Source organism: Myotis myotis, unplaced genomic scaffold, assembly GCF_014108235.1.
Source record: "Myotis myotis isolate mMyoMyo1 unplaced genomic scaffold, mMyoMyo1.p scaffold_m19_p_8, whole genome shotgun sequence".
Taxonomy (NCBI): domain Eukaryota; kingdom Metazoa; phylum Chordata; class Mammalia; order Chiroptera; family Vespertilionidae; genus Myotis; species Myotis myotis.
In genome coordinates this window covers 10026334-10043479 of record NW_023416390.1, presented here as the reverse complement: position 1 = coordinate 10043479, position 17146 = coordinate 10026334, and the positions used below count along the sequence as shown (strand labels likewise).

At 42.6% G+C, this 17146-nt stretch overlaps 1 protein-coding gene across 2 annotated transcripts in view; it reads right to left on the bottom strand.

Moving 5' to 3' along the window:
- Positions 1–5975: 5975 nt before the first annotated feature.
- The window catches only part of CDK15 (cyclin dependent kinase 15), a 72220-nt gene continuing 61049 nt past the window's right edge, over positions 5976–17146 (bottom strand). For both annotated transcript variants that reach the window (XM_036320817.1, XM_036320818.1), the window contains exons 13-14: positions 10395–10536; positions 5976–7718 (exon numbers count right to left, since the gene is read on the bottom strand). In XM_036320817.1, the coding sequence (XP_036176710.1) occupies positions 10427–10536 (110 nt within the window). In that variant the 3' untranslated portion in view covers positions 5976–7718; positions 10395–10426. The remainder of the gene's footprint in view (positions 7719–10394; positions 10537–17146) is intronic.

Here is a 17146-nt window from a genome sequence, read left to right as displayed (position 1 = left end):
ATTTTAATTTAACTTTTTTAGAGTACATTTCTATCAAAAAAACAGTAAGGCTTTATTGTCAGAGCTATGTTTTAAAGGTATTTCCAGTCTTGTTTCTTATTCCTCACTTGACAAGTGCTGTCCCAGGGCTCCATCACTCCTAGGCTAACAGCTACCAATAAACAGAAAATTATTTCCAACCAGCTAACATGCTGTTTACTTTCCAGAAAAATTGCACTATCCAATCTGACAGTTGATCAAGGGGTACCCTGCTGCTGTCAGCAGGGAGAAATGTTTAAACACACAGATAGGAGTTTAAACATTTTCTCATTATCACAGAATAAGCGGGAAAAAACACAAATAAATAAATAAGTAAAAATGGCATCCAGACTCTCCAACCCCCTGCTGGGAGAGTAATGAAGCTGTGTCACGTGACCAGAAGAAGCGGGCTTTTATCTCCAGCCCCAGTATCGGTACTCAAGTGACACCTGTCACATGACCCAACTTCAGTCTTTCATCTGCTTTCCCTAGCCACACTTTTGGGGAATTGTCTTTTTGAGAGATGTGTGGCCTGTTGTGGTCATTGTAGTAGGCTCTGTAGTTAGTGCTATTAGCTTGGTGTTTTGTGTAGTCTGCCTCAAATCCTCTAGATCTTTTCTCAAACATTATTTAAACATGACAAATGAAAAAACACCTATAAACTAAAAGACAAAAAAAAATTCGGAGAAGACACACACACACACAAAAACCCAACAATGCTGTTATTATGTTTTATACAAGCTTGCAGGAATTAAAATTTGTCTAGAGAGAAAAATATCTATATTCCAAAGGACTAATCTTCATTTTTGAATGTTTAATTGAGCAAGAGATTAATAAAACCCAAGTACACTTTGTTATAAAAGTGCCTGCAACTTTAACTAGCCAGGCTCACTGTGCTGATCCATTGTCTTATTATTTTTTTACTCCTCCGTGGAGGACATGTCCATTGATTTTTAGAGAGAGGAGAAGAGAAACATCGGCGTGAAAGAGAAACATTGATCAGTTGCCTTCCACATGTGCCCTGACCAGGGCCCGAGACTGAACCTGAAACCTAGGTATATGCCCTGACCATGAACCGAACCTGCAACCTTATGGTGTACAGGGTGACCCAATTGAGCCACACTAGACACAGCTAACTCCTTTAACCTTTAGCTTGGTTTTTTATTGTCCCCCTGGACTCCTGTCTTACCTTGCTACCTAGAACCTCATGGCTTTGGCACCTTTACTTCCCTTGTTTTCTTTTTCTTCTACTTTGCTGTGACTAGCACCACTACCACCATATGACTACCACCTCCATCATCACCACCACCACAACCACTACTACCCTTACTACCACCAGCACTACCACCACCACCACTACTATCACCATCTCCACCACTATTACCACCACCATCACCACTACTACTACCACCACCACCACTACCACCACTACCACTATTACCACCACCACCACCACTACTCCACCACCACCACCACCACCACCACCACCACCACTATTATTAGCTAATTTTTCTAGTGTTTATTACATGCCAGGCACTGTTTAAAATCCTTTAAATGTATTAATTCATCTAATCCTCATACACAAACTCTGTGAGATAGATATTATTATCACCGCCATTTTACAAAGGAGGCAATGAAAGCACGGAGAAGGGTTTCTTCTCTTTGTCTGTGTTCTCTTGGGCAATCACATCGTTGGCACTTCAAGGACATCCCTATGTAGGGGATGACCACATAGAGCCAGTCTTCATTTCCTGGTCCCAGACCAGTCGTTCCAATTGTCTGGTGTACACGGCAAACTCAAGATGTTTAGAAATAAGCTCATAACTTTCTCTCCCAAACTAATTACCTGACTCTGAATGATCTTACACGTCATCCAGGCCCCAGATGGGAATCCTTGCAGCCATTCTTCACCCCTCCTCCCACTCCCAAACCAGGAGAACCACAGTTGGTTAGCTGCTGTGGCAGATTCTACTGGTTGTCATTCTCCACTTCTTCCTCAGTTAAAAGAAAACTGATTACTCAGGAACATGAACATCAGGAGCAGTAGCTTCAGGTCAGGAGCAAATCCTGGCCATTCTGAAGCAGTCGTCTAGCTTCCCTTGCTAGCAGTTTAGGAGAGGAATGTGCCAGTCTGAACAGTAAGATGTGAAGAGAATGGGGCTTTGAAAAAGAAGCACACGGGAAGGGACATCCTCTTCTTCAACTGGACACTATCGTACCTGCGTGTGATGCCTGCGACTGTGACAGCATCTTGTGACCATGACAGGGACCAGCCTGAGGATCAAGGACAAAGGATGCTGAAGACCAAGAGAAAAAAAGACAGAAAGAACCTGGGTTGTCAGTGATGCTGACCCCTCAAATTACTCAGTCCTGGAACCAACGGGTACTTCTGGACTTCTTGTGTGGAATAATATCCCCATGCATTAAGACATTGAGTTAGGGTCTTCAGTTCTCTACAGCTAAATATATCCTGTGCCTTCTACATTTTCCTCTATATCTTTCTCATCCCCTCAGTTGCCTGCCTGGCAAACTCTCACTTCAAGGCTTAACTGTCATCTCTTCTGTGACAGGCCACACTGATATGTTGTCATTGGTCTTGTATTTATTTCCATCTAACTCTCCATTAGATTATAGGACCCCTGGAGGGACTATTAATTTTTGTATTTCTAGTGCCTAGATGTTTGTTGAATGAATTAATCAATAGATGGGTTGGTTTACTTTATATTTTGGTTCAATTTTGGGCTCCCACAAGATTTTATTGTAGTGTCCAATGTTAGCTCTTAAGATAGAAACACAATTTTACAAGCATGTTAATAAACTTGAATGAATTCATTACTGAACACCTCAGATCTTATACCAGGTGCTGTTAAGCAACTTCGGGAGAGAGAAGTGTGAGGAGTAGAGAATGTGAATAGCTTCAGACAGGAAGGACTAAAATAAAACTACTCTGGGAATTCATTTACAAAAGGTGTCAAGGGTAACAAAAAGGCGGTAATCCTCTGTGTCAATGTAACCTTCAGGAAAAGACCTTCGGTTCTTACCCGGAGCCGGTCCATGCTTGCTGTTTCAAGGGACCTGGCATATATGGCATACTGTTCTTAATATGTTTGCTCACCTTCTTGGCACTATGTGTTTTAACCAAGGTCTCTGAGAAAGGTTGTTTCCCCAGGTAGGGATTTTCCCCTGAAGTTAGGGAGGGAATAAAACCTCTTAACTAAGTGCCAGGTGGGTAATTAATCACTTTAACTACGAACAATCATGCTTAAGCTACATAATCTTTACTCCCTGGAATGGAGATAAGAAACGCCCTAACCTTTGAAATAGAGATTGATAGGATTGGAATCAACTGGTATAAATACAGATGTAAGAAGACAGAACCAAGAGAGACAGAACCTAGGCACAGAACCTACACAGAACGTTCTCTAGAGACAGAAGAACTTCGCTGGAGAGAACATGGCAAAAGATCCTGGACAGAAACTGGCCTCAGAACCTAGAGACAGAATCTAGCGAGAGAACCTGGCTGAAGACCCTAGAGACTGAACCTGACTACAGAAATTGGCAAGAGAACCTGACTAGAACCTGGTGACTGAACCTGGCTGGAGAACCTGGAGAACCTAGCGAGGGAATATGGCTACAGAACCTGCCTGGAGAACCTAGCAAGAGAACATGGCTACAGAACCTGGCTGGAGATCCTAAGCAGAACTTCGCTGGAGATCCAGACCAGAACTTGGCTGGAGATCCTGGCTGGAGATCCTGGCTAGGCTGCTGATCAACTGAACACTGTCTCCGTGTCATTCCTTCTTCGCTGACTCCGTCTACGCCTTTGGGAACCCCTGGACCCGCTGGGGTTGGACCCCGGCAGGTTCTAAGAAATGGAACCGCTTTGAATGACGTATTTTCCTCCAGAAGGTAACCTTCACTGGACGCTTCCAGGGATTTCATTTAAAAGAGGTGAAACTTTTGGAGAATAACGCCAAGGCGGTATTAGATGTATACTTAAAATATCAAGAAATGTTAGAAGATATCATTACCAACTCATAAAAATCCCAAGCGCTGCTCAGCACTGTTCAACAGCATGTTTTTCAACGACGAAAACGTTGTGTATCTGCATCAGGCATTAAGGTAGCCTCTAGCCCAGCTGTGGGCAAACTACGGCCTGCGGGCCGGATCTGGCCCGTTTGAAATGAATAAAACTAAAAAAAAAAAAAAAAAAAAGACCGTACCCTTTTATGTAATGATGTTTACTTTGAACTTATATTAGTTCACACAAACACTCCATCCATGCTTTTGTTCCGGCCCTCCGGTCTAGTTTAAGAACCCACTGTGGCCCTCGAGTCAAAAAGTTTGCCCACCCCTGCTCTAGCCACATGTGGTTATTGAGCCCTTGAAATGTGGTTAGTGGGACTGAGGAATTGAATGTTGAACTTAATTAAATGTAAATATGAATTTACATGTAGCTGCTAGCTACCATGTTGGACAGTGCAGGTATATGTTCTACTTGCCCTGGTGCTGCTAGTCAGGATAGGTTGTATTGCAGTAACAACCCCAAAATATTAGTGGCTTAAAGCAATAAAGTTTTATTCCTCTTTCCCGCCACACACCCATCATATGTCATCAGGGGACGCTGTTCTACGTCTCTTCATTCTGGGACCATTCTGAATGCATCTGGTCATTGTAATAGAAGGAAAGAAGAATGATCTGGAGAGTCTTGCACTGGCAATCACATGAACGCTGGACCTGGAGTGACACATATCACCTCCACTCACAATTCACTGGCCAGCACTAAGATAGCCCCGCCCACCCACAGAGGGCCAGGAAGTGCCATCCAGTTATGGAGCTCTGCAGACAAATATTAGGTGAGCAGCACTCGTGAGTTAGTAAGTAAGCATCACTAAAATAGCTCACATATCACATTGAACAAAATTAAATTACGTTTTTAGAAAGTCAGGTGCATGTCATACAAAAGAATCAATAAAAACGTGGGAGGAAAAACATCTGCACAAACACCAGGGGTTCTCCTTTTACAAAATCAAGGAAGAAAGAGTGGAATGGTATTTTATATAAAAAATTTATTAAGTTTTTAAAGAAGTGAATTTATGAATTAAAGATAAAGAAGGAAGCATAAGCATAATTTATCTTCCATTGTAATTAAAGAGGATAATTTTGATGATTTCTATTTTTTTAATCCCTTTTTAACAATAAAACAAATCTACCCATTCTTGCAACAATAGGATCTTACTACAATTTTAAGTATAGTCTGTCAACAGCTGTTCAAAGCCATTGTCAGACAATGTTGGAATTAGAGGGGACCTTAGAGAAGCTCCAATATGAGGATCCCTCCTACAGCTTTCCATATCTTCTGGGTGTAGAGGAAGCCCACTAGAGTGTGGAACTCATTCCATTGGTGGCAGGTGAAGTGTTGGAGAACTCATCCTGCTGTGTAAACAGCACTATCTCTGAGCTTTCTATGTATTTGTCCTGGCTCCACAGCCACCCAGCAGAGGGCCAACCACTTTGCTCTGTGAGAACCCTCAACCCTCTGGATGGAATTTCTCTGTCTCCTGGGTTTTCTCTCTTGAGCTATTCTTCCTTGTGCCTTGATCCCCATGCCCTCTATTCTCCTAGTAGCCCTTCTTGAAGCCTGCGGCACAGAGTTGGGGCTAGGGGTGCAAAAAGCACAGACTTTGGGGACAGAGTCTGAGCATCAAATCCTAGTTATTTAAATTTGATTCTGTGTTTTTCTCTGTGAAGTGGGGAAGAGCTACATCCACCTCTTAGTCTTAGGAGGATCAAACAGAATTGGATCTTTAAACTAATAAATGCACAAGAAATATTTCCTTCCATGTGGTGTTTCTTTCAAAGTGTGATGGATAGAGTTAAACTTCATCATTTTGATGTGATCTCATCAGAGGAGTAAACTCCATCCTCTCTCTGTGACACCATCATATTCATTCATTTATATCACTTAAAAGTGTAGCATTATCTTTTGTGGACAGTCAGACATACTATTAATTCATATTGTACCAATTTCCACTAAGTCACAGCCTTATTTAACTTGTTGACATTTTAAGCCTTAAGTGTAAGAAGTTCAATCAGATGAAATTTGATTGGAATAAAGGTTGTATTGGCTTGTTGCAAATTAGTTATTTACATGTTGTTTGTTTTTAAGACTTTATTGTTTTAGAGCAACTTTAGGTTCAGAGAAATATTCAGCAGAAGTTACAGAGAGTTCCCATATACCCCAGCCCCCACCAGGCATGGCCTTCCCCATTGTCAACATACCCAACAAAGTGGTACATTTGTTATAGTTGATGAACCTACATTGACACATCATTATCAACCAAAGTCTACTAGTATAGTTTACATTAGGATTCACTCTTGGGGCTCTACATTCTATGGATTTGGACAAATTTATAGTGACATGTCTCTGCCATTATAGTACCAAACATAGCTTCACTGCCCTAAGAACCCTCCGTGCTCTGTCTTTTCATCATCTCCTCCCTCCTAACCCCTGGCAACCCCTGATCCTTTCACTGTCTCCATAGTTTTGTACCTTAACTCTGGTGTACTACCTTAGAGGAGTTAACTTCTCTGAGCTTCCGTTTTCTCCTTTGTAAAATGGAAATAGTAAATGAATAATAACAGTATTTACTTTAGTGGGTTGTATGAATTAATTGTGTACCTTCTCTGATTTTTACTCCACTGGTTAATAAAAATATTTGACCAGAATGGCACTCAAGACTGAACCTTGTAACACACCACTATCAGCCTTTCTCTAGGTTGAATAACCACTGTTCTTTGAATTCACATATCTGTCCCATCCACCCAGCCCACACAGTTTTGTACAATTTCAGGTATATCTGGACAGGCTTTGTCACATGCCTTACCAAAACCAAGTACTCACTAAGGTAGATTTCGTTGGACTGTTTGTATCCCTTTTCCCTTCTTCCATGTCAGATTTTGGGTGGATAGGTACTATTTTTTAATTCTTTCTTAATTAGTTCCTCCTTATTCTTCTGAAGGATCCATAAAGGTCTCTGGTTTCTAGGCTACCACATTTCTTGAGTAGATGATCCTTTGACAAAGTAATTGGAGTTGTCCTGGCTTCTTTCAGAAGGAGTCATTGTAGAAGATGATACATGTGTTAGTCGAGACAAATCTCCCGTTTCATTTCAGGGTCACATGTGTGCACATATGCATGCATGTCTGATGGTGCAACAGCACTTGAATTACGTCTTTGGAACTCTTCGCGCCTATCTGTCTACCCAGTATCTCCACCATCAAATCAGAGCTTAGGTTCCTCATCACTTTTGCAATCATCACAGACAATTAGGATTCAATAGAAGGAGATAAACTGAAATTTAATTCTAAGCAGCAGCTCAATCCAAACTCCTAAAATCTGGCTGGGTGGGGTGGTAAAGTGTTTTGATAGTGCAGGAAGGGAGGAATGGAGTGCCCTAGGAAATCATAACAAAGAGTCTTAAGTAAGTCCTTTTGTCGACAACTTTATCCAAGAAACCATCTTCTCTGGAGGCAGTTTTAAACCTTAGACGAATCCTCTCCTTGCCACAGAAGTCCTTTTGTTGGGAGGAACTGTAAGTGAACACGGGAGTGACAGGCTTCCGTAAGCACAAGCCCAGACTCCGAATTCTTTCCATTGTCACTCTCCCGTCTGTCCGGTTGTCCTTCCTGCCAGGGATCTATCAGATAACGAAAGGGACAGCATTACTCAGAAGTCCTCTTCTCAGACTGTTTCAGGATGTCTAAAGTTTGAGCCAATCACTGTGAAATTCTAGGCAAATGACAATAGCAATAGCCTTCCATTGCTTTTCCTTCAGGTATGAAGTACCGTGGACATAATACATTTAAAATAGTTCAGGTCACAGGTGATATTTAAAATCCTGGTCCAGTGTGGACTTAAATTAGAAACTTCTCAGTAAGCGGAAGCAAATTAAAACAGAAACAGCAGTAATGCAGCCCTGGACGTAAATGAAGAACAAACAAAATAAAAATAATAATGACATCGTACAGATTGAGTAAGGAAAACCTGTTAAAGGTTATTGCAAAGTTATTGATGGAATTATATCTATTGATAGAAAAGGTGATAATAAATGGTAACAGAGGCAGCATTACCCTTGGTAATAAGAACTAGATAAACTTTTAAAATAATCAAAATCTATCTTTGGATCTATAGACTATAGTTGCACCACTTCACACCCCACTGTTCAAAACACACCGAGCTTTGAAATAAGATGTGTAAAGTGCCTGGCACATGGTATATGCACAGTAAATCTTAGTGCCCCTTTATGTCTCTACTGTGGACACCATATACATTTTTACCATACCTGAAACTGACATTTTTGAGGGTCTTTTAAGAGTCTTAATGTTGAGGCACTGCTGGCAGTTATAAGTCCTAATACCCCAATTTACATTTTGAATCTCTTGAAAAGTGAATATTTAACATAAATTCAATTTAGTGGAAAAGACTTTCAGGCCCCAAGTGCCTGCTGATTACCACTTTAGTCTCTTTAACGTCCAGATTTTGCTGATACCAAGCCATTTATTGAGCAGTTTAATTGCTTTAGCTTTTCCCTTTTGTGGTTCATCTCCGATGGGTTTTATCTCCTTGCATTAGTACCAGGGGCCCAGGGACATGGTGAGATCGCTCCAGTAGAGGCCCCCGCCCTCCTTCAATTGTTGGCATAGGCATCACATTTGCCACCCTGCATTTAACCGATTTTCCATTGTGACCAATTCACATCTACAGGTAACAATTCTTCGTGAAAAGTCACTATTGGTCAGAGAGGCAGGTTCTAAATAAAACAAAATAACAACAATAGAAGTGATAAAAATGCTTAATGTAGCACCACCATCTGAAACCATCTCCATCCCTGTCATTGATAATTCTATGAAGCACAAACCCCACAGTGTTTAGAATGTAGCTAAAGTAATTCTATTCTCATAACTAGTGGGTTTTAAATGGCGTCATTAAACTGTATAATCTCTGCCCTAGAAAACATTCTGCTTGGGAAATTTCACATTATTGTATTGCCAGTTGTAATTCCAATTATATATTGTCATAATACAAACTTAGGTAGTTCATAAAATGCTCTGAGGAATAGCTATAATTCTAAACATCCCTGATCTTTCCAAATTTCTAAGATTCTTATAAGATCCAGAGGGGAGACTCCTAGATGTGTACATCATGTCTTTAGATATCAACAGCCAAAGAGAGAGCCGAGACAAAGTGGCAAAGAGCTGAATCCTGCCGTGTGAACAAAGTTGGCGGGTGGGGGAGTATGTCAGTGGTGACCATTCAGGTCCCAAAAGTTCTGTTAGGAAGCATAGCCAAGCGTGGTTGCCAAATGGGTGGCCAAATCATCGTCTAAGGTTTGTGGCTTGGGATATAGCCAGAGTCACCTAACAGGATGGCTGGCTGGCTGGCTCTATGCATGGATCGCACCTTGAGTCCTCTGTTTAGATTACATTCCCCTCTGCCCTCCATGGAAGGCCTGGTGCGAGAAGTGCTCTTGTAGCATCTAGTGATGTCTGTACTACAGTAGCTCTGGGGGTTGCCCCACCTGGCTTCCTGTGCCTATAGCAGAACTACCTTTAGGGTAGCTTTGGGGGAATCCTTCACAGCACCTCTTCCTCCTCAAGATTACTGTGGAAGGCTGGGCTACCCCTGGTTGGTAGGGGGGACACTTGAGAGCAGCTGTGTCTGGGACATTTGTGGATGACTCCTGAACTCACCCTGAATGAAAGGACTCCCTGTAACAACTCCCAGAAGGTGTAGTCTAAGAAGCCTGTAGTAGTGATGACTTGACTCTCATTGGCCTCCAAAACCGTCTCCTGGTCAGGGCCAGGCTCTGGACCAGGTCTTCTCTGGCATATGGAGGCAGGTCAGATGGTCACTTGCACCACCACAGCGACCAAGCATCCTGGCTAACCTGGAACTGGGCCAGTTTTAGCACTGAACGTCCCACAGTCCGAAGACACCCCCAGGTTCAAGCGCACAGGGATGGTTGGTCACCCTGACCTTTGATTGTGTCCTATTGGTGGACAGAGGAAATGCTGCCGTTAAGGGAATACAGTATGACAGCTGTAACCCTTTATTCCATGCATGTCAGCTGAAGGCTTCACCATGACCTTTGTCTAGGAGCCTTGCCACTCCTCTGGGAGTGGGAGAGACAGGTGGTGCCCAGCATCGCCCTCTTTCACAGCCGGAGGAGGCAGGGCCACCTGTCCCTAGAGAGGGAATGAAGCGCCAGACACAGAGCAGAGGTGCTCCGGGTCCGCGAACCAGGGCCTCCCCTCCGGGCGGCAATCACTTCTCAATCCTGCCCACCAGGGGCCTCTCTGTTGGGACCACTTACCTGAAGGATCTGGGCGATGCTGCCCTTTCTTTTCACCAGCATTTGCTAAAGTGGCCTGTGCGGTGACCTTTCCGGTAGGAAGCCAAAAGGTCATACATTTCTGGCTTCAGCCCCACTCCTGAAACTGTAAACAAAGACTCCTCTGTATGGGGAAAAAAGGAGAATAGCACCAATGTATTATTTCCTGGGATTTCACGGTGTACGTTTTATGTCTTTGTAATATTTGTCACCCGAAGAAACGTCAAAATATGAGCCAGACGTACCCACCAATAAATTACACTGACTCATGGATAACTGACTTCACCGATTCTGCTAATATCTGTCAAGTGGCTCCTGTTCAATCCACTTCAATGCATGTTTACCAAATGAACACTCAGGTAAGGCCTAGGTGTGGAAAGTGGTAAATGTAGGAATAGAACGGGGAGACACACACACTAACAAACAAGGGCCAAAAGTGAGGTGTAAACAAAGAACCAGGACAGCCCCTCCTCTAAGTCTACAAGGAGCCTGGGAAACGCATGGGCAAGGCCCTAGATGCCTTGAAGGATGGCCCCATCAATAGTCAAGGACTTCTAGGGAGGGCATTTCTGGCTGAGGGATCAGCCTAAGGAAAGGCATGAAGGAAGGCAAGTGTTTGAGAGAATTGCCAGTAATTGTGCATGGTTAGAGCAAGGCGAACTGGAAGATAAAATTGGAAAAATAGAACTAGAAGGTGAAGGGAGTTAGTTATCAAGCCAAGGAGTCTGAACATTTGTTCCAGTGACAATAGGGAATGGGCGCCTTGCTGGGTTAGGTACTTTTCGGAAAGTTTCAGACCCTGTTACATTAGATACCGTTAGGCAATCTATTTAAATAGACTCTAAATGCAACTTTTGTAAATTAAAACTCTTTTTGAAAAAAGATATATTACATTTGTCATCTGACTCATGGATTTGGGTAGCAGAGTGCGGGCAGTTCGTGTGATTGTAAATGCCCGTGTCGGCTAAGTGTGTTGTTCCTGGTGCTTCCTGTGCTGACGTCATGGGCCGAGACCTCCTAAAAATAACAAGTTAACGGGCTCATCTGCAAAATGGGGATAATACAATGTCCTGGCAGATTGTTCTACGTTTGAAGAAGATCAATACGAAACATCTTGGGTGGTTCCTGATACACTACATACTTTTAACGACGATAGCCGTTGTTACAAGCGTCAGCAGAGATTTCGACTGAGAGAAAGCAAGAGGTAGCAGCCACGTCGGCACGAAGCACACCCACAGCGCCTCCCGGGGCATCTTTCCACACGGGCACGGCTTGCCAGGCTCACAACCGGCGCAAACACGCGTGGCTGTGAATGCCGCACAGCTTACAGAAGAGAAGCTCCTAGGCCTGGCGCACCGAGGGCCTGAAACGCCCGAATAATATTGTTTGCTGGGAGCTGCTCACACCCGGAGGGAGGAACCAAACCTGCAGAGTGGGGCCCGCCTCGCTCGGCCTGCACTGCCGCTGTGAGTGATCTGTGGCCTGGGCCCTTGGGCCTGGAGACACGTATTTTCCAGGGTTGAAAGGGGAGACATCAAGTGTTGTTGATACGCCCAATACATTTTCAGGGGTGCGTTTTAATATGCAATTTCATATTCAACTTCCTTTTTAGCTCATGCCATAGCATAAACAGTCAAGCAGCTAAAATAAACAGTGCAGAAACGATGGATTACTCTCAAATCAACGCAAGTCCAAACCGTCTTGGGAACTTCCCTCAGGGGTGAGAGTCCTCTGGCCTTGGGGGCAGTGACATGAAGGTCCCCGGAGGCTTCCTTGCCCCTCAAGAGCAGCAGCTCCTCAAAAGCAAGGAGAGAGGGCAGAGGGAGAGGGGGGAGAGAAAGGGAGTGAGGGGAAAAATAGGGGGAGAGAGAGAGAGAGAGAGAGAGAGAGAGAGAGAGAGACTGACTATCTGACGGAACAGTCCTGGGAAAGCAATCAGTTAATCAAAAGGATTCCAATTTGGCCACGGACTGCCCCACTCTCCTTCCCAATTCACTGGGGGAGAAAAGAAAGAAAAGAAAAGAGAAAAAGAAAGAAGGGAAGAAGCATCTGAGCAGCTATCCTGCAGCAATCTCACAAACGCAAAGCCTTCCACTGGCTGACTCCTCATTAGCTTACTGAGTCTGACAGCATAATTATCGCGGCCGCTCGCGCTTAGAATAAATAAATACGAAAGTGGGTGTTTAAACACTTTTTGAGAAGAATTTGCAGTCATCTAGACAGTCTGTAGGACAAGTTTATTTAAAACTTTTAGAGTTTTATGTATTCAGATCATTTCGGAACAGGATAATGAGATAGTTGTCTTTCAGTCTAATTGAGTTCCTAAGCTCCTGTCACCCCTTTCAAACTTTGCTTTAACTTTCCTTCCTTTAGAAACCCGATCCTGGTGTCTCCATTTACTCTTCCTGGCTGAGAACCGGGGGAAGGCGCAGGGCACTGGAGTGCAGAAAGCGACTTAATGGGATTGAGGAGCTAAATAACCTTTCAAGGAAACCGGATAATCAAATCTCTTCTACTTGTCTGTAATGGCTAAAAGAGAGAGCACAAGTTAAAAAGAAAGCTTGGAAATAAGACCATCATTTCAAAATGTCCTGTAATTTCTCGTGTCACGTGGTTTTTGCACTACTCTCACCCATCGTCAGCCCATCAGCCAGAGTTGCTAAGTGCACTGAATTATTCTGAGTGCACACAGCCGTGTGAGCACGAGGTCATTTTAGCTCATGTGTATGCATATAAGCTTCACATCTGTAAAGCCCAAAGGATCATACAGGGCTTTAAATGGAAGTTGCTAACTAACAAGGAGTTCACTTAAACCTCTGAGTAGGGGCACAGCACATACGCATTTCCGGTGAAAGCAGATGATCTTTCCTTATATAACTAATTAGTGTCTATTTATCCTTTCCTCTCCCTCCCACCTCTCATTCTCCCAGGACCAAATTTATATGGACCCTTACATTCAGTGAGTTAAAAGCTTTATAAAATAAACATTCTGCCAATCTGGGATAAAGGAAACGAGTATTAACCCGTTGTGCAGGTTGAGAAATTGAGGTTTATGAAGGTCCATAATGTATCTTACATTGGGGGGAAAAAGGAGAAATCTCAGGCCCTTTACTTCTCAATTCAGAGCTTAGACTCCCTGCAGCGTTTGCCATACTTCATTCTTTTAACAATAGAGGCAATGTAACATCAACATTAAAGAAAACTTTACAAGAGGAAAAAATTACCCACAATCCTCCTAAATTGGAAGAGCGTTTTTATTTTTATATCCCACCTTTCCATTTGGTTGACATGTATAATGCGTTTCACAGTGCATCATAATATGTAATTTGTATCCTACTTTTAGCTCATGTCATAGCATAAACATTTCCATATTACCGCACACTCCTGTGAATGATTTGAAATGGTAATGTTGTACTGTGTGCTGAGTCAGTACGCCAATGTTTGTTCAATTGGTTCTCTAGTGTCGAATAGTTAGATTGTTTCTTTCATTTTTATGTTGTAATTTTTCAAAATCGTAGACAACACTGCAATGAACATTTTTATGCACAGAGGGTTGTTTTTTTTCCTGTTTAATTCGGGGGGGGGGGGGTGTGTGTGTGTGTATAATTTCCAGGAAACAAAGCATAGGGTTGAAAGTTGTGACCATTTTTATAACTCCTGACATGTATGCCATAATGCTTTGCAAAGATTTCCCCAACTGACACCAACATCAGCAGAGGATTCTTTTACCATAATCTCACAAACACTAGGAGTCATTAGATTAAGGGAAAAAATAAACTAATTTAACATTTATTTGTACTTATTTAATCACCAGTAAGACTGTCTATTCATTCCATGTGCTGATATATTTTTTCCCTTTGCAGAAATTGCTATTTTATACCTTTGCCCAATTTTCCATTGGATTCCCAACATTTTTCTTATAAAATTGAACAAGTTATAGTGAAACAAAAAATAAACCACCACTGATAAAGAAATTGAAAAACCCAAGGTGATTTTTGTATTAAAAAAAAAAAGAACAGAAACTAAAACAAAAGGCCAGGGGTCTCTGTTAAACATAAATGGAGCCCTCTTCATTGTGAGGTATTAGACATGTTACCTGGGGACATATGGAAACTTCCATGAGGAGGCCTTAAAATAAACAGAGAACATGAGACCGTGGAAAGGTCATGGGAATCAAAATCTTGGTTCCAATCTGCATTTTGCTACTAAGTTCCCATGTGGTCGTTAGGGAGCAGCAATAAGTAAAATGAAAGTGGCTTGAGAGTCTGAAGTCCAATCTTGGCTCTCCCACTTACTAGCTGTGTAACTCTGAGCAATTTACTTAGCCTCTCTCAGACTCAATTTTCTAATCTACATATATAAAAGGCTAATATGCAAAGTGTCCCTTTGGAAGTTTGACCGGGAGACTGATAGTTCCATTGATCACTATGATGTGTGCTGACCACCAGGGGGTAGCCCAGAACAAAGAAAGGCCCCGGCCGGCAGCCGGCAGCTGGGGAAGGAAGGCCCCGGCTTGCCGGTCCTGATTGGCCCTGATCGCTGGCCAGGCCTGGGGACCCTACCCGTGCACGAATTATGAGGATAAGAATGCCAGCCTCACTCATTAGTGTATAGATTAAATAAGAATTTATGTAAAGCACATAGATGCCCAACAAGTGGCAACCACTCTTTTCTTCCCTGGGTGCTAGGGATTCATCTATGATCTTTATATAATGATTCTATATAAAAACGAGAATATGAAACAGCAAGTCTCTAAGATCCTTTTCCACTCAAAGGTCTCTAATTCTTTCTTGAAAGGTTTGTCTTTACTTGGAGACTTTTTCATGCTAACAAATTGAACCAATTTAAGGGCTTTGTGGGGCTGAGTGACTTGGTTAACCCAGACTTCTCCTAGCAACACAACCGTATGCAACCCCATGAGCTGGGTCTCAATCCAACATCTCATCTAATGGACTGGAATGGGTTGAGGACAACTTTGGGCATAGAAGGTGAAGAGGTATGTTATGGAGGACACTTCTTAACTTGCTTCTTGAGTACTGATTAATAAAGGATTTAAAAGGTAGAGGGAGTTTCTGAGTTAGGTGACAAACTCCCAGAGGCAGAATAGAGTCCAGAGACCTGGCTTAGAATCTCCCTTCTCTCTTCCCTGCCAACCCTCACCCTTGCAACCTGGCTTCTAGAATGACAAAATATTCTGGTTAAATTTTGAATAGATAGACAATAAAAGCAATAAATAGATTTGATATCATTAGCATATAAAAACTAGACTAAATTTCATTAATACATGTTAAAGAATGTTTACATTGTTGCAAGAAGAAGGTGTGTGTGTGTGTGTGTGTGTATATATATATATATATAGAGAGAGAGAGAGAGAGAGAGAGAGAGAGAGAGTAAAAATCCGAATGAAATATAAGTCAGAATTGGGCTACTATTATTAAAAAAAGAGACACCTTCAGAAAAATGTTAGATGGTATTAAGAGGAGGATGACATTCTTCTCCCTGGATAGTCTTCCTCCCCAACCATCCAGACCTCATCATCTTTCACGACCCACTCACAAAGCCATCCTCGATCCCCAGGAGCTAATTTTTTCACTTTCTTTGAACACCCAGAGCACTTCACACTTGATCTGCAGCTGTTTAGATAGTTGTCTCATTTCCTTAAGGACTGTAAGCTCCTTGAGGACAGGGTCCATGACTAATTCATTTTTGTATCCCTCAACATCTCACCCATAAATCTCTGATGAATGAACTGGAACATAATTCTTCCACTATGTTAGGAAGCTGAGTCTATGTTGGGTCCATAATCTCACAGGTAAGCAAAAGAGTTGGAACAGGTTCAGAATAGAATCATGAAACAAAATGATGAAAGATTGAGAGAAACAGAACTTATATTTGGGGGGAGAGGAAGGTCAAAGAAAGTCAGCCTAGAGAAGTTTGGAAAGTGATAGCAAGGGATCTTCAAACATATTAAAGAAATAGTATTAAAAAGAGGCCTGAAGTTCTTTTATTAGAGAAAAAACAAAAAATTACTCAGGTTTAATGGGCATTATGAGTCAGCCTGCCGAAGACAGACCAGAGCTTAGCTACTAGCGTGGTGTGATGAATGGCTGAGGTATGCCACACCTTACCCCATCCCCTACAAGAATGAAAGTGTGACAAGAAGGACTCTGGTAAATTGTTTTTGCAAAATCACTTGTAAACAATTGCAAGCTTTTAAATTTTAGGGTTTTTCCCCCAAGATGCTGAAACCTGTTTAAAGGAGAAGGGGGGAGTTAGCCCAGGAAAGAATGGTAGGGACTCCGCCTGGGATTTGGAAAGCAAGATGAGTCCAATCCACAAAAAGACAGACGGCCTTTGATGTCCTAGCGATGAAGGACCAGGGCTTAAGGACCAGACTCTTAAATCGCGTGGCATTTACTGCCCTCGATTAAAAAAAAAAAAATACTTTTGTGCATCAGTGTCTGTGATTCAACACATGGCAAGCTTCCAAATTCAGTCCTAACCCTCAGAGGGTAACGTTTGGAGGGCTCCCGGCAGGAACAGCGAGGAGCCCGTTTCTGGAAGGGGCAGCTTAATGGTTTTCTGCTCTCCCCACCCCAAAACCATTAAAGCGTTCCTTTCCCAGAGCCCAGGTTCAAGCTGAGGGCAAAGGGAATTAAATGAAGAAGCTGAAACTGCAGCTAAGACCAGGGAGTTGCCAAGGGCCTAATTTTAGGTCCTGGCTGCCCCAGCTG